Below are 22,675 nucleotides of genomic sequence, written 5' to 3' on the forward strand. Positions count from 1 at the left end.
CGAAACCCCGTCTCTACTACAAATACAAAAATTAGCTGGCATGGTGGCGCATTCGGGTAGTCCCAGCTACTCAGGAGGGTGAGACACGAGAACTGCTTAAACCCAGGGGATGAAGGTTTCAGTGAGCTGAGATTGCACCACTGTACTCCAGTGTGGGCGACAGAGAGAGACTCAGTCTCAAAAAAATAGAAAAGGAAAACAAAAGAAGGGTACTTATAATGGGTCACTTAACTTAAAATACAAAAATTTAATATTTAAACAATATCTATCTTTATCACTTCAGAAATTAACAATCCACTTGTTTATCTAGTCTCTATCATTCTCTAACACTTCCTGAAAGTTCTTTTTTCAAGATATATTTAAAGTCTCCTGTTTAATAAAAAAGATTAATTATAGTAAAAAAAAAAGTCTTAACATATATTAATTTGAAGGGGTCAGAAAATTTCAATAATAATTTATTAAAGGTAATAAAATACATGAAGTACAAAATACCATTTTTAAAAAATTTCATTAAGCTACTCCAACAAAATACATATTTTTATAAATTCTTAGGGACTAACATTTAAATCACTTATTCAAGAAATATATATTTGATAAGAAATGCTATAGTAGCAAACACAGAAATAAATTTCCATGGAGAAAGCTCTTCTCATTGTTAGAAAGAAGCCAAGTAGTGCAAAGAAAGTTGTAGCACCTAAAACCCAACAGCTAAAACTGAAAAGCAAATCTCACTTGATTTTTTCTTTCCCCATTTTGTGATAAAGAACCTATTTGATAGTGTTGTGATAACAGGTGGCTAAAACAGGAGAAAAAAAAAAAACCCACAAAGACCAAATAAAATGTTGAAAGAGTCCACTGTAAGTATTATCGTCATTCCAAACAGGAACGACAGACACTGAGACAAGATACCTGGTCACCTCCACCATAACTGATAAACTAATCATGAGTTGTTTTACTTAACTAAACATACAGACACACAAACACACACACACATGCACAAGTGCACACACAGTGTATTTAAACAGTGAATATATTTTTATGTTACATAGCTTTAGATTTCTACAGCTCAGTTCTCAAGCTAAAGGATAAAATCTTTATTCTTTTTATACCTGTAAATTATAGTATTAACACCATAAAAATCAAATCCAGTTTGATATCAGTTAACTAACCCTAGGATGGGAAACACACTCAAGAAGAGCTGCTCACAAAAAAGCCCAAGATGCCTTATTTTAAATAATGTGTATCAAAATACTTTATGCAACAGACATTTGAAAATTTTAACAAAGTTAGATAAAAACTCCTATCTTAATTCAAAGGAATATCTCACAAAACAAGTTTAGCTTACCAAAACTCCATCATAAGATCCTGCTTCACTTGTCAGAAATGCAAACATGACACACAAATACGGGTTGTTTAGTTGTAATCGCAGTGTGCTACACATTTCTCTCCAAAGGGAGTTCTTCTCATCCGTATAACCCGATAAAGCCATTGCTACCACATTGAGATTCAGATCTCCTGCATATTAAAAACAGCCAGCTAATCAAAGTGATGGAAAGCTTAATATCTCTTCTACATTTCTTAAAACATAAATAGAAATCAGAGGGTGACTTTTACCCTCAGAAAAATAAGCCCAGAGAATAAGGGTTTTGGGTTGCTCTGCCTATGGATTAGCCATTCTTTTATTTCTTTACTTTCATGATAAACTTGCACCTTACTCAAAAAAAAAAAAAAAGGCTTTTGGGTTTTGATTCAGATTGGAAAATTTGGCAAAGACAATAAGCAAAACATTTATGTTCTTATAAAACTCATCCCCATGTGTGCAAACTCTGTGCAGGTGTGCAGGAAAGCAGATCTTTTAATTTTCAAGTTCTCATTCCAGGCAGGTTCTTATATATGTTATTCCTATATATGTTCCTATATATGTATGTTATTGCTTACTAAATGAAGAAAAGTAAAGTCATCCTACCAGAATCACTGTCAACTTTAACAACTTTATCAATGCAATAGTGTTTCAAAAACACAGTAAATATTATTGCATCTCAAGACTGCAATATTAAAAATCATTTTATTTTCCTATTCCCAAATAGTTAATGCATATACTTATAAAGCTAAGATTCTCTCTTCATTTAAATTTTGACTATCACTTTGCTTATCCAATCCACTCCAATTATGTCTGCTGCTTTCCACCAAGTGTCAATGCGAAGTGCGAAAAGCAATATTTCAACATTTTAATTATAGTATTACACTTATAATTTTTCCAGGACAAAATGAACTATAAGAGTTACCACAGAACTGCATTTAGACACATTTGCGACAAAGCATTTGTTATCAATAGTCTATTAAACATTTGTTCTTAGCAGTTTCAATGCATGCTGATAAGCTGCTAACCTGGCCTTCAGCACTATGGCTGCCTAGTCTTCTAAGTTCTTTCAAAGGAGAAAACTAAATTTTCTTTTAACTTTCACTCTTAAGTATTTCTACATTATAGAAGTTTTCTTATTCTATTTCTTCATTCTAATCTTTTGATTTCTTTTCCAAATAAAGCAGTGTTTCCCACTTAATGTTCTTAACAGCTTTATATTCCTCATTTCTGTAAACATTTTCCAAAGCTATTTCATGCTTGCTTCCTTTATCTAATATATTAAATTAGGTTTAGGGTCTTTTAAAACAAAAATAAAAATAGCAAAGAGATTATCTTAGAAAAATTTACTTCCAAATGGAAAGGAATGTTTGACTCAGAGACATCTTCTCTTCAGTTCTTAAAATCACTGGAAAGATACACGTTCCTTATTGTTAGTATGGGTGTTTAAATCAACCACCAAATTTTCCAGGTACACAAGATAGGAAAGTATTACCCTTTCAAGTTATAGCAAACTTATCATTAGAAATGGCTTTAAATATAAATTCTTTTTTCCATCATCACATATTTTCTATTGTACTCTTAAATGGGGAAGAGTTTTGTTAGATCAAAGTTAAAGAAAAAGATGTCAATCTGAGCAAAACATTAACTTTTTAAACTTTTAGACTGCAAAAAAATATATTACCGTGAATTTCATGTTTTTCTCTATGCTACAGTTGAACTATAATGGTTTTAAAATGGAGCAGCAAGTAAGAATTCAGTATTCTGAATATTCAGAAAAATTTTTTTAGGTGTACTAAAACCCAACAGCTACATATATTTTAGTTATTTTCAATTGAAATATTCCTGATAAGAAAAAAAACCCCAAGGTTTTGGAATAGGATTTGTTTCTCTGAGGATCCTCTGGCAAAATGCCAGAGTAAAAAACCTTATTTCTTTCTTTTTAAAAAAATACTAAATGAAAACTATAGTTTAATCGCCAGACTCAAGAAGCATTTTGAAGATCAAAGTATGCTTTTTATAAGAATTTGTATTAGCCTACATAAACGTGTCATTCAGAGATTCCTAAAGGACAAACCACCATCCAGAAAAGTATAAACTAAAACACACTCAAATATGTACCATAAAAATACCTGTAGGCTAAAGTAATCCTAATCTTTAAGGAAATATATTTTGTAAAATGTATGTGAACTATCTTTAAAAGAGAAGACATTGGAAATGGACACATTTGAGCTCTCCTTACAATATTATACTGACATTTAAGACACGTCTTTGTTTTTACAGACCTAAACCAAGGCATAAGGGATGAGCTAAGTATTTATTGTTATAGATACATTACTATGTTTTCTCTTCCAACAAAAATTAAATATTAAGTGATTAGATATTTGAAAATTAGCCTCTTTTGTTTAAGAGATTCTATGAACTGCTAATATCTTAGATTATAACTAATATCTTAGAATATAACCTAATACCTTTTTCAGAAGATGCCCCTTCATTCAGGATTTGGATTGCTCGGCGAATATCCAAGTTGAACAATGCCACAGCAGCAGCTCTCTCCCATTCCCCTTCTTGTACCAGGGAGTTCAAAAATGGCCCCACATCTATATCCGTTCCTTTCTTTATCCACCCACAAAGTTGTAAAGCTAAGATTCTCTCTTCATTTAAATTTTGAGTATCACTTTGCTTATCCAACCCACTCCAATTATGTCTGCTGCTTTCCACCATTCCTAAAAACAAAAAACATTTTTATATTGTTTTGTTATTTTGAAAATAAGTCAGTTTTACAGAGAACTATTTCGACACATTTAGAATATTTAACTTCTTGGCCACAATTTTATGATAGTGTAAATATGAAATATGCCCCAAATAAAACATATTTTGCATGTTTCTAAGTACAACAGCTCCTTGAGTTACCAAAGAACTACTGAAATAAGAGCAAATGCTCAGATGGACTGAGTTACCACTTCAGAGAAGGTTCCCTGGCTACCTAAACTAAATTATATATACCTGTTATTATCTAACTCCCCACTCATTGTTTCCTCTATTTTCTTTAGCACTTAACATGTGCTCCCATGTAGTTATTAATTTATTTTTCAATCTTATCTCTTCTCCCACTAGCACATAAGCTCCAAAAGGGCAAGTGTCTTGTCTGTTTTATTCACAAGGTACCCCTACTGTCTAAAATCAAGTAGAAGTCCTCTTTCTTTTTTCTTTCTCTGTATATTAAAAAACAAGATTATAGATTTCAAAGTACATTGAAAGTTTAAGGTAAGTAATAACTATACAATGTGATTAACTTGAAGGCTTTTTTTCCCCTTACTAATTCAGAAGATTTCATTTATTATTCTTTTTTCAGAACAAAGCATTGCTATTCTTGTAGCATTATTTACATTGCAATAAAGGCAGTTGATCCTAATGACAGAGTAATTTCACTTAGGATGATACTTAGTGCCAAATGACATCAAAACAAAGGTGACACTTAAGACCTGTAACTAATTCTTAAATTTCCTAGAAAGTTTTACCATCAAAATTGTCATTACCTAATTATGTTTTCTAACAAAAAGGATTTTCAAAATAAACTAAATTATGAATTAGGCAACATGAATGTCCAACATTACCAATTTTTTATTTTTTGTAGTAATTTACATTTTATAATTTATAGTAATTATATATTTACATCTAATAGTGCAATTTTACATTTGTAAATAACTAGATCAATACAACAGTTTCTAGAATTCCTCATTCAACTTGTTGGTTGTAGGCAGAACTGTTAAGAAGGGCTCTATTTCTGCCCCCCTGGTACCACACTCTTGTGTCATCCCATCCCCTTGAGTACAGGTAGAATCTATAACTTGTCTTGAGATAAAGAATATAGCAGAGATGAATGCATTTTGCAGATAAAATTAAGGCCCTTACTCAGTTCACTGAGTGAATCAAGAAAAGATTATCCTGTGTGGACCTGACATAATCAAGTAAGTCCTCTGAAAGAAGGTCTAGAGGTAAGAGAGAAGCAGCAGGAGACACATCTCCTGCTGGTCTTGAAGTAAAAGCTGCCACGCTGTGAGAGGGTCTATGAGAAGGCCATGTGGCAAGGAAGTGTGAGCAGCTTCTAAGGAGCTGACAGCAGCCTCTGGCCATCAGCCAGCAAGAAAATGGTTACCTCAGTCCTACAGCTGCAAGGAACTGAATCCTGCCAATAACTCCATGAACTTGGAAGAGCACTCTGATCTCTAGAAAGAAATACAGTTTGGCTGATACCTTCTGGTTAGCCTTTCTGAAACTCTGAATGGAGGACTCAGCTAAGGTGTGCCAGACTCCTAACCCATGGAAATGATGAGATAGTAAATTAATGAAAATACACTATCCAAAGTTAATTCAGCTATAGTCATTCTGGTCAAGGAATTAAACGTATAAACAAACCCAAGCAAAAATAAGAAAATATTAAAAACTTAATTGTCATTTGCAACTTAAATTACACACATAAAATTTTCCTTTTTTTTTTTTTGAGATGGAGTTTTGCTCTGTCAACCCGGCTGGAGTGCAGTGGCGTGATCTCAGCTCACTGTAACTTCCACCTCCCAGGTTCAAGCAATTCTCCTGTCTCAGCCTCCCGAGCAGCTGGGACTACTGGTGCACACCACTATACCCGGCTAATTTGTTTTTAGTAGAGACCAGGTTTTGCCATGTTAGCCAGGCTGGTCTCAAACTCCCGACCTCAGGTGATCTACCCGCCTTGGCCTCCCAAAGTGCTGGGACTACAGGCATGAGCCACTGCGCCTGGCCTTTTTTTACTCTTTCCAAGTATTCAGATTAAATGATTTTTAAGAAAAACTTTAGGCCGGGTATGGTGGCTCATGCCTGTAATCCCAACACTTTGAGACACCGAGGTGGGTAGATCACCTGAGGTCGTAAGTTCGAGACCAGCCTGGCCGACATGGTGAAACTTGGTCTCTACTAAAAACACAAAAATTAGCCAGGTGTGGTGGTGTGTATCTGTAGTCCCAGCTACTCAGGAGGCTGAAGCAGTAAAGTCACTTGAACCTGGGAGGTAGAGGCTGTAGTGAGCCGAGATCACCCAAGCCTGGGTACAGAGACTCTTGTCTCTTAAAAAAAAAAAAGGTAAGATAGTACATAGCAAAAGTCTAAACTCTCCATTATACCTAATTCATACTTTTAAAAACCTTGTATGATTATCTAATTTTAGCCTGTGACATGTCTAAAATATTATGCATGTTAGTACATATTTTATATCCGACTGGTGTATGAAAAAGTTTCAAGATGTGTTATTTGTAAAATTTTGAAAATTCAAAAAATAGTTAATTATACTTGAAGTTATTTATTTATTTATTTATGAGACGGAGTCTCGCTGTTGTTACCCAGACTGGAGTGCAATGGAACGATCTCGGCTCACCGCAACCTCTGCCTTCTGGGTTCAAGCAATTCTCCTGCCTCAGCCTCCCAAGAAGTTATTTATTTTTAACCTGACCATTGGAAACTATTGCCAATTCAGGCAATGAATTTAAAAGCACTTTCTACCCACCAAAAAGCAGCAGCATGCTACTTTATTTGCAACCATGAGGGGAGTCAGCCTAGAAACAAAATCACTTTTAGCTTATGGAAGTGGATCTTTAAGAAGTATAATGTGAAAACTCTTAACGATTAATGATAAAGTTAAAAAACACTTATTTAAAAAATTAAAACATTCATTCTGAATAACAAATTTTTAATAAAACACTTATTTGAAAATCAAAACATTCATTCTGTATAACGAATTTAAATTGTCAGGGCAGAATTCAGTCATTAAATTTCAGGTAGAGGCTGAGATGTATTATAAGGTACTTATTTTCATCTCTCCTATAAAATTTTGGATTTAAAGCTGGTATTTAGCGATAATAAAATTTTAAAACAGGTGAGCAAAAATCAGCAATTTATTTTTCAAGTGATTCCTTACAGCTTAATAATATAATAATATTCTAATTTCTTAAGAGTTTTTATAGAAATCATGTCATGGAATAGAACAGAGAAAATTACAGTCGCATGTTGATTCACAGTAGGGATACCATCTAAGAAATGTGTTGTTAGGCAATTTCGTTGTTGTGTGAACATCACAGAGTGTACTTACACAAACCAAGATGGATGGTATAGCCTACTACATACCTGGGCTACATGGTATAGCCTATTGCTCCTAGGATATAAACCTTTACAGCAAGCTTGTCTAACCCACAGCCCAGGAAAGCTTTGAATGTGGCCCAACAGAAATTTGTAAACTTTCTTAAAACATTGTGAGATTTTGAAGAAGGGATTTTTTAAAAACTTTTTTTATTTTTTAGCTCATCAGCTATTGTTAGTGTATTATGTGTGGCACAAGACAATCCTTCCAGTGTGGCCCAGGGAAGACAAAAGATTGAACACCTCCACTTTATAGCAAGTTACTGTACTGAATACTGCAGGTAATTTTAACACAATGTTAAGTATTTGTGCACCTAAACACAGAAAAGGTAAAGTTAAAAATACAGTATTAAATCTTATGGGGCCACCATCATATATGCAGTCGATTGTTAACATTAATGTCATTATGCAATGCATGCCTGAATATGAATTTAAAGAAGTCACTGCGAGGAGGTGAAAATGTTAATATATCATGCATGTTAAGAACATGGTTATTGTATCACATATTTTTTCTGCTTAGAGACCTTTTTATTGATCACTATGCTACTATTGATGATTAGGATTATCAAATAAGCAATATGATGTCAGCATGGGTTTTAACATATAGTTATGAGTTTAACACATAAATTTTTAATATAGCTCTGAAAATGAAGTAAAATACATGTATGTATGTCATGTAATGCTAAATAAAATTGTATGTCCTAAATTTGAGATTGTCCTATAAATAATAGGAAACATTTTATTGATGGCTGCAAGGAAAATAAGTTTATTTAAACATTAAAAATCAGGATTTAGGCCAGGCTCACACTTGTAACCCCAGTACTTTGGGAACCTGAGGCAGGCAGATCACTGGAGGTCAGGACTTTGAGACCAGCTTGGCCAATGGGGCAAAACCCTGTCTCTACAAAAAAATACAAAAATTAGCTGGTATAATAACATGAGCCTGCAATCCCAGCTACTTTGGAGGCTGAGGCACGAAAACCACTTGAACCCAGGAGGTGGAGGTTGCAGGGAGCCAAGATTGTGCCACTGCACTCCAGCCTGAGTAACAGAGAAAGTGATTCTTGTCTCAAAAAAAAAATTAAGATTTAAACATTTCTTTCAAATCAGCAAACAGACACTATGCTCTTTGTAGCTATTAATCTGTTGCATTTTAACATCTATATACTAAGCAATAACATTATCCAGTTTATAAGAAATCCTAGCTATTTTGCCCTTGAAGTCATTTTGTCTATAAAAAAATTCTCAGTTCTCTAGATTACACTTAAAACAAACAAACAAAAAACAAGAGGGTGGGGGGAGAGAGAGAGAGAGAAAGGGTCTCTATGTAGCCCAGGCTTGCTTCAAACTCCTGGGCTCAAGCAATCCTCCTACCTCAGCCTCCTGAGTAGCTGGAGCTATAGAGCTTACTTTTTTTTTTTTTTAAGTAAATATGGCTATGTTGTAACAATTTTAATTTGATTTTAAAAAAATGAGTCTCTTGATTTCTAATCAGGGCTTTGGGGTCATAGGGGATTAGTCAATGTTACAGTCATAACGATGCACTTATTCAGGAAAAACTTTTTCTTTGTCTTCTTCAAAAATGGCTGCTGGAACACCTCAAATTAAGCAATGTTCATCTAAAACACCTTTACTGAAACTTGATTCCTTGGGCCAAAGGAAGGTCCTTACTGTAGTTGATAGTACAAGTAGACCTTCTCATGTACTGTTTCCAGGCATCATTGCCAGACTCCCTGCCACCACCAGTGTGCTTTTCTCCTCCAAAGGCACCTCCAATCTCAGCCCCACTTGTTGGAATGTTGACATTTACAATGCTAGTCTGATCCTTTAGGTCTGAGCCAGCGGAAGATTCTGCCCACATCTTTGGTAAAGATGCTACTTGAAAGTCTCTGTTTACTTCATTATTCCATGCAAAGACCTATTCTTCATTCTTGAATTTAAAGACATAGAGAATTGGAGCAAAAGTCTGTGTGTGTGCAATGGATGCAACGTGGCCAAGACCTGTCAAAATTGTCGGTTCTATGTAATTTCCAGGGCAATCCATAACCTTGCCCCCATAGACCACTGTGCCACCTTCTTATTTTGCTTCTTCCACTGTTCCAAGAAACATGCTCACTGCCTGTTTAGTGTGGAGTGGCCCATAGAGAACATTAGAGTCCCATGAGTTCCCAACTGGGATCTGTGCATAGGCCTTTTTAAGTGTGTTTCCAACCTCATCATGGATGCTTTCATGCACAGTCGCCTCGCAGTGGTACACTTCTGGCCTGTTCCCACAGCAGCAAAGAGAGCTGATGGAACAACTAAGTTGAGGTCTGCATCTTCAAAGGCAATAATGGCATTATTTCCTCCAAGTTCCAACAAACTTCTTCCAAACCTCTCCCGTACCATCAGGGCCACCTGTTTTCCCACCTGAGTGCTCCCAGGTTCACTTGTTCCATCTTTGGCCACTGCTGTGCCAATATCTGCTCCACCACAAGTCAAGGAACAAATTGCACCAGGCAGCTTGTTGTCCTCCAGAACCTTGGCTATTATCTTTTATCAGTGTGACAGCCACAATAATCAGGGAAGTTGTTGGAGCTCTTTCCAGAGGCAGATATTTCCACAGATCAAGGCGATGGCATTGTTCCAGCCATACACTGCCACACGGAAATTAAATGCAGTGATGATTCCAACCAGGCCTACAGGATTCCACTGCTCGATCAGTGCATGGCCAGGTCTTTCAGAAGGCAAGATAGGTCCTCCAATCATCCATGATAAACCAACAGCATAGTCACAAATATCCACATACTCCTGAACTTCTCCCACACCTTCCACTAAGATTTTACCCATCTCCAAAGACACCAAGCTTCCTAGTACTTGGATCTTCTCCCGCAAGGCATCTCCAATCTGTCTTACTATTTCTCCTCGTTTTGGAGCAGGAATATCTGCCCAGATTTTCCATGCTTCTCTTGCTTTCTTTACAGTGTCTTCACAGTCTGTGACATTGGCCTGACGGACTCTTGCTATAGGCTTGTTGTTAGCAGGACAGCTAAGTCGTAATAACCTCTCCCTGGCCTCCCCAGCTTCCATTATACACGCCCTCGTTTTCCTCTCAGAGGCCCAGCTCTTTCAGCCACGCATACTGGGGCTGATTGATCAGGAAAGTGGACACGAAGACCGCAGGCCTGCTCCAAGGTCCAGGGAGCTTGCTGGTCTTTGCAGCGTGCACACATAGTGCACGGGGGGAGGCGCCACATACTAAGCCCATAACTCAAGGTAGAGCTTACTCTTTAAGGATGAAAAATATTCATGATGGATGAAAAGCAGGCCAATATTTTTTATACAGCTTTCTGCCATCTTAAAAAAAAAGGAATTATACCTATTAATAACACTGTGAACTGGCTATACAGGACTGTAAAAGAGATTCCCTCAGAGCATGCATTCTCCTCATCCTGGTTAATTTCAGCACTTAGCCCATTCAACAAACTAGCCTCTCAGTTCCTTTGCTCCTTATCTCCAGTAGTCTATACCTCTAAGACTTTAGCTACTCCTTTCACAGCCATACTTGAAGCTGTCCTCCTTCCAAAGGGCTACTGCCTAACCCCACGTAGGCTTCCAAAAATCTCAATTCCTTGTTGTTTTCACCACTATTATTTTTACTTATCAGTCTTATCCTGTCTTCATTTTCATTTCTATCCAAATAAGATCCCAAGGGTCAAGTGAATCACTTTCTTGCCAATATAGTTAATTATCTTGCCCTACTGTCCTTTATTCTACCTTTTAATAAAATAATATTCACCAGTTATCTTCCCATGTTTCTCAAGACAGCTCTTTCTCTGTGGGTAACACCCCCCATGGGCACTAAGGAAGGAGAACTGTCCAGACCCCAAGCACAACCAGTGCCTGAAGAATATCTTAGTTTATTGCTATAACTGCAATAACACTGCAATAACACAAGCAGTGTTATTGCTCAGCTGTTTCCTTTATATAATCCTGCATAATTATATATTAGTTTATAGAATTCGTGCTTGAAGTATAACTTACTGCTTACATATATTTAGTTTAATAATCATACTTAATACTTCTACTTAGTTCTATATAATCTTTCTATATAATCATATACATACATGTATCAGAGCTGTACTGACACATTTACTGCTGATTTATATAATCCTTCCATATAACCATATAGTAGTATGTAGTAGGAAGAATGCCTAGAACAGTCACAGAACAGAAGCAGAACATGGGAAAACAGCCAGACCAGGACAAGAACCAAAGAACCAGGCAGTGGTGTCCCTGCCTGAAAGAGCATACGCTGTGTGGCAGGCTTGGAGCAAGTGCCTCTCCTCCTGATAAAGGAGTTGTAGTACCTTGCATCCAGTTCCTGTGGAAAGTAGGCCTCAGGCCTGAGATCCTGGAAGTAACCAAGGGAGAAGAACCCCTCTGGTGTGACCAGTCATGGTGGCTATACACCCTATCAGTCTTTTCTCACTTCTGTGCTGGCTCAAATCATCCTCCCATAAATATCTTAAGTGAAGAACACATGCCTGTCAGCTTCCACTACATTAAGTTTATAGTGTCCTTCTATTAGAAATCCTTTGAAGTCTCCAGCCCCCAGATAAGAAGTGTTGCACATGATACCTGTTGCACAAAGCCCACCTCCTTGCCTCGGTGACCTAATGGGGGTGGACCCCTTTTCTGTATACGACCCTCTACTACTGTGCACGGCCTACCTCTCTGCCCAAGTGACGTAATGGGGTGGCCCCCTCGCTTGTAACTCACGTGATTATGTATGCCCTATTACTAAGCCTATAGATGATGACCTCACTCACAATCCTGCCCCCTGCTTGTACCTAATAAATACAGATGCTCTTGGGCATTTGAGGGGCCGCCACTGACCTCCACTCACAGGTGGTGTGGCCCCCCGAGTCCAGATGCTCTTCACCAGTTCTTCAGTGTCCTGTCTCTTTACTTCTCAGATCCTGTACCTCAACACAGCATAAGGGATACCTCCACAGCCCTACATTTCTCCTCTTCTCCATATGCTCTTCCTACAACCTCCCTGTTCCTTCTCAACAGGAGTTATAAAATGGAAAATCCCTCAGCCTCTGGTCATTGAACCTTAAACAACCTGCATACAGCATCCTTTTCCCTTTTCCTCTGGCAAATGTGGAGGTGTGCACCCTTGTATCTAAAGCTAAACAAACCTGTGTTCTGGATCCCATTCCCTCCTGTTTCTAGAAGTTTTGCTTCATTACCTTCTCTCTGCATCTTTAACCTCTTTCTTTGGGTTTCTTCCAATCAGCATTTAAACATGCTTAAATGAATCCCATGTTGAAAACAAAAATAAAGCAACACAAAGCTCCTGGCTCCGATTTGCCTCCTCCGACGAGTATCATTTTGTCCTCTTTTATATAGTCAAATTTCTTGAAAAAAATATTTATAATTGATGACTTCATTTCCTCAACCCACTCTGAATTTCTAATCTAACTGCCATTTGCTATCCATACCACCAACAAAGGCCTTCTCCTATTCCTAAATTCAGTGAGTCCTTTTTAGTACTTATTTGACTGGATCTGAAGCATGGAGCGTTGGACAACTGACCTCTCTTCCCTCAACCATGTGAATACATATTAGGTTGGTGCAAAAGTGATTTGTGGTTTTTGCCATATAGATCTTTCTCCTACATCTCTCGACAATTCTCCTCAGTCTCCTTTAAGTCACCTCTTTCTGTTCTTACTCTGAACAATTCCATCTACTCCATCAAATATCATTTATTTCAAACTTACATTATATTCCTCCTTTGAGCTTTGAACTCATATCCTACATCTCTCGACAATTCTCCTCAGTCTCCTTTAAGTCACCTCTTTCTGTTCTTACTCTGAACAATTCCATCTACTCCATCAAATATCATTTATTTCAAACTTACATTATATTCCTCCTTTGAGCTTTGAACTCATATCCTATTGCCCAATGGACATCTGTACCTAAGTATCTTGATTTCAACTTGCTGCAAAATAAACGCAAATACTCTTCTGGTGTTGTTCCTAATTAACATACTTAAAATTAACTAGCTTCCCAAACTAAATATATGTGTGCTATCTTTGACTTTTCCATCTTCTCCAACCCCTTCATCTACTTAATCATTAAATTTTGTCCTATTCTCTAATGTATCCACATTTCTCTAGCTCCTCTGCTACTAACTTTAGAAAGGAGACCATCATGTCTTGTCTCCTTATAGCAGACTTCTATCTGATATCCCTATCACTCTTGATCCGCTTTTTTAAAACACAAATCTGTCACAAATCCATCCATTTCCCTGCCTTACAAGGTGAATTTCCCTAAATTCTTAACATGATTTTTAAGTCCTTCCTGAGTTAGCTCATTGCTCAGCTTTCTAGCCTCTACTCTTTCCTCATTTCCTCTCTCATGCTCTCTTCCAGGCATAATAATCTCTCTACCCTCTGGGCCTACTGCATATGCTGCTTCCTGCCTAGACCTTGTCTTTGACTGTACCTCCTCTGAGAAACATCTCATCCCTGCAACCGGATTAGGAATCCTTCCTGTATATAACTGTTTCTCTTCCCTATGTTATAACTGCCTGTTTACTTGTCTATATTCTAAACTAGAATGTAAACTCCCCAAGAGAAAGGACGACATTGAACCTGCTCAACCTCCATGAGGGAAGAGATTTATGTATCTTCTTGAGAGTTATGTCTCTAGTTCCTAGCATAACTCCTGGCATACAGGGAGCATGTAATAAATACTTGCTGAATGAATGAGCTTACTTCATATTGTAGTTGTAAAAATTAAAGTAACATGGGAAAAGAAACTAATTCATAGCAAACACACACACACACACACACACACACACACACAATTTGTTACCAAAATTAAAATTTAGCTGTGTGCTCTAATAAACTTATGTATTAGGTTACTGTGGACAAGATGGCTCAATGTGTTGACTTACCATGTGATGAATTATTAGAGACACAATTAGAGGAAAAGGTATAGCCAAGTAAAACAGAAGACTGAAATCTAAGAGTGTCATATTTGACAGTATTTCTCTACTTTTCACCTTTAGGTAGTAGAAACAAAAATATCTATACCAAACAAAACAAAAAGCTGAAAATCTAGCAATGAGAGCAACGAGAAAATGATGAATGAAGAAATCTTTCCAACAGTAGCCTTCCTTTAGGCTGGGTAAAAACTATTTTGACTCAAGGGTGGGATACTCAGTTTGTCTCTAGTGCACCAGAAACATAAAGATATTACATTTTCCCCTTTTGCTTTTCATCAAAGGTTGGCTTTTCCTTAAAATATATCAAACTACAACAAACACAATAACTAACCTCTAAATAACTGAGTACAATGTGTCCTGATCTACTATGTAGCTAAGACATTATAAATCCTATAAACTTGGTGTTTAATTCTTTGCAGCAATGGACAGTGGCTCTAAAATCATGAACCATGGTACTAGGTTTATTTGTGGGCATAAAATAGTATGTGTCCTTTTACATATGTTAATAAAAACAGTAGCTTCTAACTAAACTTATTCATTTTACTATTTAAAATAAAGGTTACATTTTTTGGTGGGAGACTAATACAAAAACAACAAAATCAAATTGATCAGTAAGTAGTCTACTATATCTTTCAGTAAAGTGGACCAAAGTAATTTGAACGACCTTAAAAAAACACTATAACGGTTTAACTAAAACACTTAACCTACACTAAAAAATTTTATGATTTTGTATTTTGTTTGTATTGATACAAGTTCTGTAAAAGTTGAAATTTACTACTTCTATTACTGCTCTTTGACCAAATAATGTTAACTACTTTTCTAACAGCTTGACTTGGGCCCAAATGTGCCTTACCAAAAGCTGGAAAATAAATCCCAGGTCACAGAGATACAGGTTGAGCATCCCAAATCTGAAAAATGAAATCCAAAACCCTTCAAAATATGAAACTTTCTGAGTGCTAAGATGATATTCAAAGGAAATGCTCATTGGAGCATTTTGGATTTCAGAATAGGGATGCTCAATCTCTAAGTATGTAATGTAAGAATTTCAAAATCTGAAAATTTCTGAAACACTTCTGGTCCCAAGCCATTTTGGATAAGGTATACTCAACCTGCAATTCTAATATAACCCATTATTCAACTTCAGTAAAAGAATAGGAACAACTGTTTAAAGCAGTCAGAAAAAAAAAGTTTGGTTTTTGTCACATTTTCTTTATTCTGTAATAGTTTACCATACCAATGTCAAGCCTACATTAACTCACACATTAATAAATTCATTCACTAATTCACCAAGGACTATTTCAGGTATAATTCCTCCCAGTTAGGCCATATTTCATATCATAGTCCTTGCTGTTAGATAGCTCAATGAAAGTATTTGGGGAATGAAACAAAAAGGAGTCTCCTTCAATTAGAGATCTTTTAATCTAGTTTTCAAAAAGCAAAATGCTGTGATAAAACCTGAACTAAAAATCAGTAACCTATAAGTTATCTAGCAAAAAACTGGGTTTTCAGAAAAATAATGTTGAATAAATGTGTGAATAGATTTAAGAAAGTCAACATCACTTCAGAGAATTAAGACTTCCTGCAGAAAGGGTTTGGATATAAATACAATTATGCATTTAACTCAACAATTCACTGAAATATCTAATCAAAAACCAAAAAAAGAATATTTGTGTACATGATCCTGAAATAACTAGATAATTTCTGCCAAATGACAGGACCAAAATAAAGGTACAAAAGTTATAAACATATTGAAGAAAATGAAATGGAATTTTCTTACCCAAAGATGACTTTACAATTGATTTAATTCCTGCATAAACCAACGATCCTTTGTTGCCTGGAGATTTCTGATCCATATCTTCTGTATATTGCTTCATAAGTATTTAAATGCATAGGAAATACTAGTGATGATGCATAATAAAATATTTCAAAGCTAAATTTATTTTTATTTGGAGCCAATTCATAATAGGTGTCAGTGCAAATAAGGAGGTTCTACTCTACTGCAGAGATACTTTTCTTCCTCCTACACAATCTACAAAGTGGTATTTCAAGTTCAAGGGTTTAGAGCAATTTTACTTCATAATGTTATTATGTAACTTGTATTTATATATAAAACATTCAACATATTTATAGACTGACCTTTCAGCAAACTTCAAGAATACTTCTACCTGATTCACCTCACAAAATTCACAATGCAAAGGATATAGTGCAGAGTATACCAGAGTGACTTGAGCTGTGGATCTTCATTTCCAGCTAAAATGTGGTTTCTCCACACCTGCTCTGTATCAAGTCCATACCTCGATAAAGCCCGAAGGCGCATCTTCGTTGCTATATCTTTTTCTAAAGAATTATCATTTTCTTCTTCTGTACATTCATACAAATGACGACCACAGGCCCACATTAAAGATGTAATTGGGCTCCAGGCAAGAGATATCCTTTCAAAAACAGTGAAGTCAGACATTGTTCGGTTGGGAGTTACAACTATCATTCGATTTTGACTTGTTGGATGCCATGCAAAGGAAGCAATGTAATTGTCACAAGGTTGTACACTTCTTTCAATTATTGTGGGCTCAGTTTCATCCCCAATGGGAGTGGGTGTATGCTGCATATCATATAATCTAATAATATTACTATCCCTTGTTAAAGTGGCAAGTAGACCAGTCCTAGTGGGACACCATGCTACTTTTGTTAAGGGTTTTGGTTGCTCAGTCAAAGTCAAAACTGGCTTCTCAAATTTTCTAAGATCCCATATTGCAACCTGACCTTCATAGAAGGAAGCAACACGATCGTGGAAATATGGGTCTACTGTCACACCCTGAACAGCTTTTGTATTTACAAACATCTTTTGGCTTGTATTCCGAAGATCGAATATAGCTAGGTTACGATGCATACCAGCAAGGAGAAGTTTCTGGTCTCGTGGAAGCCAACAAAGAGAGAGACAAGCATCATTCTGTCCTAACTCATAAAGAGGTTTTGTTACTAATAATGTTGTTTCAGTTTCACCTGCTGAAAGTCTCACTTTTTCCATGGGAACTATATCAGGAGTGTATTTACTGCAGATATCCCATATTAGCACTGAAAAGTCAGCTCTGTGCTTATCTAAACCAGCAGCAAGCCAGTTACTATCCAGTGGATTCCAGGCAAGGGTATTACACTGTCTTGCATGTTTTGGAACAAACTCTTTTCCTATCAAATCTTTGAACTTTGAGTTATGATCTTGGCCAAGACTTGTAAGTACAACTCGACCATTTGCTTGTCCAACTGCCAGCAGACATTCAGGATCGTAATTGAGATACCAGGCAACACATTTCATATAGGGCGTATCTGAATTTATTGACAGTAATGTAGCTGCAGAGTCTTCAGATAAACGTAAAGATCCAGCTTTGAGTTCTGAATTCACAGTAGATTCCACATGATAAAGACTTAGTTCTGAGTCACACACAACAAATCTATCAACCTGGTGTGGTGCCCACAAAATATCTGGTTTGGTACCGCTCATGTTTACTGATGTGCTCAAAGGGTCCACTCAGGTCCATTCACTGAAAATGTTTAAAAATAAAAAATTTTTAAATACCAACAAAATATAATTCTTACACTGAATAAACTATTTAGAAAGTCAGAAAATTCTCTATTCAAGAACCTTCTTTTTCAATAGATTTGTATTTCTTCTATCTGCTATGAATTCAAGAAAATATTTATTGAAAAAAGGGAGAAAGAACAACCACTTTCAATAAAATGAGCCAGTAGGAATCTGAGACTCCCATCCTGGCTATATTTTCCATGATCAATTATCTTAATTGCACTGTTGCTAGAATCTTCAGTTTAACTTCAGGGTTATAACAACTTCAGTGTGGTAAGCAAATTATTAAGTGTTATGCCTTTGAAGGGGGGAAAACTTAAAAGCATTATGAATCATTATGCTTAAGCAATAGTTTAAAGCAGCACTGCCCAATAAAACTTTCTGCAGTGACAGAAATGTTCTATGTTCATGCTGTCCAATATGGTAACCATTAGCCACATGTAGCTACTGAGCACTAGAAATGTGACTAGTTCAAATTTTAAACCTTAATTTTAACTAATTTCAATATAAATAACCATATGTGGCCATTGTAATGAACACTAGAGATTTAAAGTACAATGCCATACTAAGAGCTGTCTTCAGCCTTCAGTAATAAGCAGCAGCCTTGTATGGCGGAATAAACACTGGAATGTACTGAGCAAACCTGAGTTCTAGTCCTAGCTCTGCCTATATTAGTTATATGCCTCAGAAAAGTCATTGCGTGTGAGGAACCCCTTTGTTTTCTCATATACATAATGTAAGAGTTGCTTTAGATTAGTATTTCCCAAACCTCAGTCATGTAGCAACCTGTGCCATTAATATTTTGCTTTAAACTGACTCTTTTAAAATCTGAAAATTGACTTTAATCTCTTCATAAGGTCCATGAATCATGGTATGCTATGCTAATTGTATTTTTTAACAGACACTGAAATATATAACTATTAAAAATGTTTGTGTTTTATCTACAAAGCATCTTATGACCAGTGATACGCACACACATTTGGAGAAACTGTATTAAGTGATCATTAGAGGCTCTTTCAGTTTTCAGTTCTGCAAACTTTGAAAAAGTGTTAAAGTAGAATTTTGAAAAAAGTAAATATTCTAGCATTAGAAGCACAAACTAAATATAGCTATAGTTTAAAATGGTGTTTCAATAATTAAGGTTGACTACAAAAATTTAAATGCCTATTTTTAACTAAGGCTGGCAAAAGGAATAGTTTAGATTCAAAAATGAATGAACATACCTAAAATCTTCATTGCAATTAGTATCTGTACAACTAGATTGTCAGTTCTCATAGGGTAAAGCTACAGTTCACGTATCTCCCTATCCTTAGTGCTACATATAGAGCCTGGCATAGACTTCTAATAAAGACATACTAAACAGTTCAACTCAAATATAATTGCTTTTCTTTTTAATCTTGCAAGAATTTCCGTTAGGAATTACCAGTCTAAAATTTCATAGACTCATATAATTTAGACCAGGAGTCCCAACCTCCAGGGCCACAGAGCAGTCTGGATCCCTGGCCTGTTAGGAACCAGGCACACATTAGGAGGTGAGCAGCAGGCAAGGGAGCAAAGAAGTTTCCCCTATATTTACAGCCACTCTCCATCTCTGGCATTGCTGCCTGAGCTCTGCCTCCTCTCAGATCAGCAGCAGCATTAGTTTCTCACAGGTGGGCAAACCCTATTGTGAACTGTGCATGTGAGGGATCTAAGCTGTATGCTCCTTATGAGAATCTAATGCCTGATGATCGGTCACTGTCTCCTATCACCCCATATGGGACCGTATAGTTGCAGGAAAACAAGATCAGGGCTCCCACTGATTCTACATTATGGTGACATGTGTAATTATTTCATTATATAGTACAATGTAAATAATAAAGTACACCATAAATGTAATGTGCTTGAATCATCCTGAAGCCATGCCCCCATCCCCTGTCAGTGAGAAAATTGTCTTCCATGAAACCAGTTCCTGGTGCCAAAAAGGTTGGGGACCACTAATTTAGAAATTTTTATACTGGTTTTATTTCCTTCTTTAGTATTTCTCAAGCCCAGGATCAATCATTTCAATTATATTTTTACTAGCACCCTCAATGTCTTCACTTCCTTACCACTTTGGGTTTGCCTTTCCCCAATCCCAGATCAACCCAATTATTTATCATCTTGTCTCCTCACTCAGGCTTCCAAGTGCTACGACACTGAGCACAGTCTCAAGCCTCTGAAAACCGATTTCCCTGGAAATCAAGGTATATAACATATCTGGTATGTGGTACTGGCTCAGCTTTTCTTTTAGTCATCTTTCCCCTGGTCCTTCAGAAATTCTGCTTTATAGGCTATAAGAGTAATAATTCTTTTACAACAAAAACTTGACCAGGCTATCCTTCCTTGCTTAAAATCCTCTAATGGTATCCAGCTGCTCTTAGTATAGTGTTGCAAATCTTCAATCTAACCTATAAAGGTTTTGGTCTCTGCCTACTGCACACGTCTCACGGCATAACATTCTTGCTGTCCTTTTACAACTTCCTTTTCACTTCCTAGGGTATACCCTCCTCCCCCATCACCATACCTTTGCAAATGATGTTTCCTCTTGTTAGAGCATACTTCTTTGCCTTCTGGGTAGGGAAGGCAGTTAACACCTGCTGATCCTTGACATCAACCATTCTCTATTCCCTCCCTAGTCCAGGTCAGGTTAGTCAGACATACACTGTCATTAAGCGGTAGTCCTTCCCCTGAATCATCCATCTCTGTCGCTTCTACTGCATTATACACTCCATGAGAGCAGGTGAAGTATTTTTTCGTGTTCCATTGTACCTCTAGTCCCCAGCACAGTGCTAGGTACTTAGTAGGAAGTTAACAAATATTTGTTAAATAAATGCATGTGCTGAATGGTCCCTCTGACACTTCTCACAGTTGCTATCTCCAAGTTTTACCTATTTCCTCGTGCTTCCACTTCTATCCTTCCTAGCAGAGGTTGGCTCCAGCCAAGTTTCAAGTGTCTGCTATCCTAACTGGTTCTACTGATGGGCAAGAGCCCCAAAGTAAGCCATCCTAACAGAGAATTACTCTAACATACTGTCTTTCATTTATTCTGTAACTATTGATTGGGCACCTTCTAGCCATTGTTATAAAGCTGGAACACAGCAGTGAACATGAGCAGATGAAGTCTCTGGTCTAAAGAAAACCAGCACTGTAGTGATAAAATTAAGTGAAACCTTAAAGAGAGTTTAAACATTTAAGAATGAGGAGGAAGAGAGGGACCTCATGTAATAGGAAGCAGCTATGACAGCAAAGAAAAGGAACAGATACTGCCAAGTAAGGGTTCATACTTGCACCCTCACAAACAAAGGAAACCTCTTAATTGAAGACATCATGAGATCGGGCCCATTTTCCCATCTCACTGAAAAATCAATGTTTAAATAAACAAATTTTTTATCTAGGCTTTCGTTTCACAATCCTACTCTTTATATCAATGGTCTATGGTGAGCAATCTTGATGGCACATAGAAAAATCCATCTTACAAAGTTTTAGCGTAATTTTTAAAACTTTAATTTACATGGCTCTCAATGGAGAATCATCAGCATTTCTTGATGTTATGCACCTAAAATATTTATACTGCCATTCGCAAAATCTGATGACAGTAATTTATACAGAATCACAGAACTTGAGAGGAAAAGACTAGCAAATTCTTCTCATTTCACGTAGGAGTAAAGTGAAGACCAGATGTTTTGGTGCTTGTCCAAGGTCTCTCAACTTCCATCCTACATTACTGCAAAGAGAAAGGATCAGCTACACAATATGCAGGATGAGGTGCAAAATAAAAATGCAGGGCCCTTATTTAAAAATTATTATTATTATTTGAGACGGAGTTTGGCTTGTCGCCCAGGCTAGAGTGCAGTGGCGCAATCTCGGCTCACTGCAACCTCTGCCTCCTGGGTTCAAGTGATTCTCCTGCCTCAGCCTCCTGAGTAGCTGGGACTACAAGAGCCCACTACCACCACACCCGGCTAATTTTTTGTATTTTTAGTAGAGACAGAGTTTGACCATGTTGAGCAGGCTGGTCTCAAACTCCTGACTTCAGGTGATCCGCCTGTCTCGGTCTCCCAAAGTGGTGGGATTAGAGGCACGAGCCACCATGCCCAGCCTAAAACTTTTTTAAAATGTCAAGACACTGAGAGCAGACTGGCCATTAAAGTAAGTGCTAGCCATTCTAAATGCTGAGCTCTGTGCTACTGCACGGGTTGCACATCAGAAGACTAGCCCTATATAGAGAGCTACATCTATGTCTACCCTTTTAAGAAATTATTTTTTTCACCATCTAATACACAGTATAAACAGCTCCTTGCTCGTGAACATACATCACTAAGAATTTGGTGTAAACAAAACAATCTAGAGTCAGAAATCCTACAGCCACTCCCTAGCTCAGATTCTAACAAATCTTGTAATTACTCCAGAACCATAAAACAGAGATAAAATCTATCTCATTTCCAACTCACAAAGTTGTGACAATCAACTGAAATGAGCTCTTCATATCACACAGATGTTAGTATCACTACCATTCCCTTAATGAGCCCTGAAAGTTAATGTTTTTCGT

The 22,675-nt window shown here is 36.9% G+C and overlaps 1 protein-coding gene and 1 pseudogene across 7 annotated transcripts in view; both read right to left on the reverse strand.

The window, feature by feature from the left end:
• Positions 1-22,675, reverse strand: part of MIOS (meiosis regulator for oocyte development) — a 41,679-nt gene that overhangs the window by 17,698 nt on the left and 1,306 nt on the right. For all 7 annotated transcript variants that reach the window (XM_035254930.3, XM_035254931.3, XM_009002383.5 and 4 more), the window contains 4 exons: positions 16,731-18,064; positions 16,306-16,404; positions 3,832-4,086; positions 1,346-1,515 (listed from right to left, as the gene is read on the reverse strand). In XM_035254930.3, coding sequence (XP_035110821.1) covers positions 1,346-1,515; positions 3,832-4,086; positions 16,306-16,404; positions 16,731-18,024 — 1,818 coding nt within the window. In that variant the 5' untranslated portion in view covers positions 18,025-18,064. The remainder of the gene's footprint in view (positions 1-1,345; positions 1,516-3,831; positions 4,087-16,305; positions 16,405-16,730; positions 18,065-22,675) is intronic.
• On the reverse strand, positions 9,025-10,904 carry LOC144578362 (alpha-aminoadipic semialdehyde dehydrogenase pseudogene; annotated as a pseudogene).

This window comes from Callithrix jacchus, chromosome 11 (assembly GCF_049354715.1).
Source record: "Callithrix jacchus isolate 240 chromosome 11, calJac240_pri, whole genome shotgun sequence".
Lineage (NCBI taxonomy): Eukaryota > Metazoa > Chordata > Mammalia > Primates > Cebidae > Callithrix > Callithrix jacchus.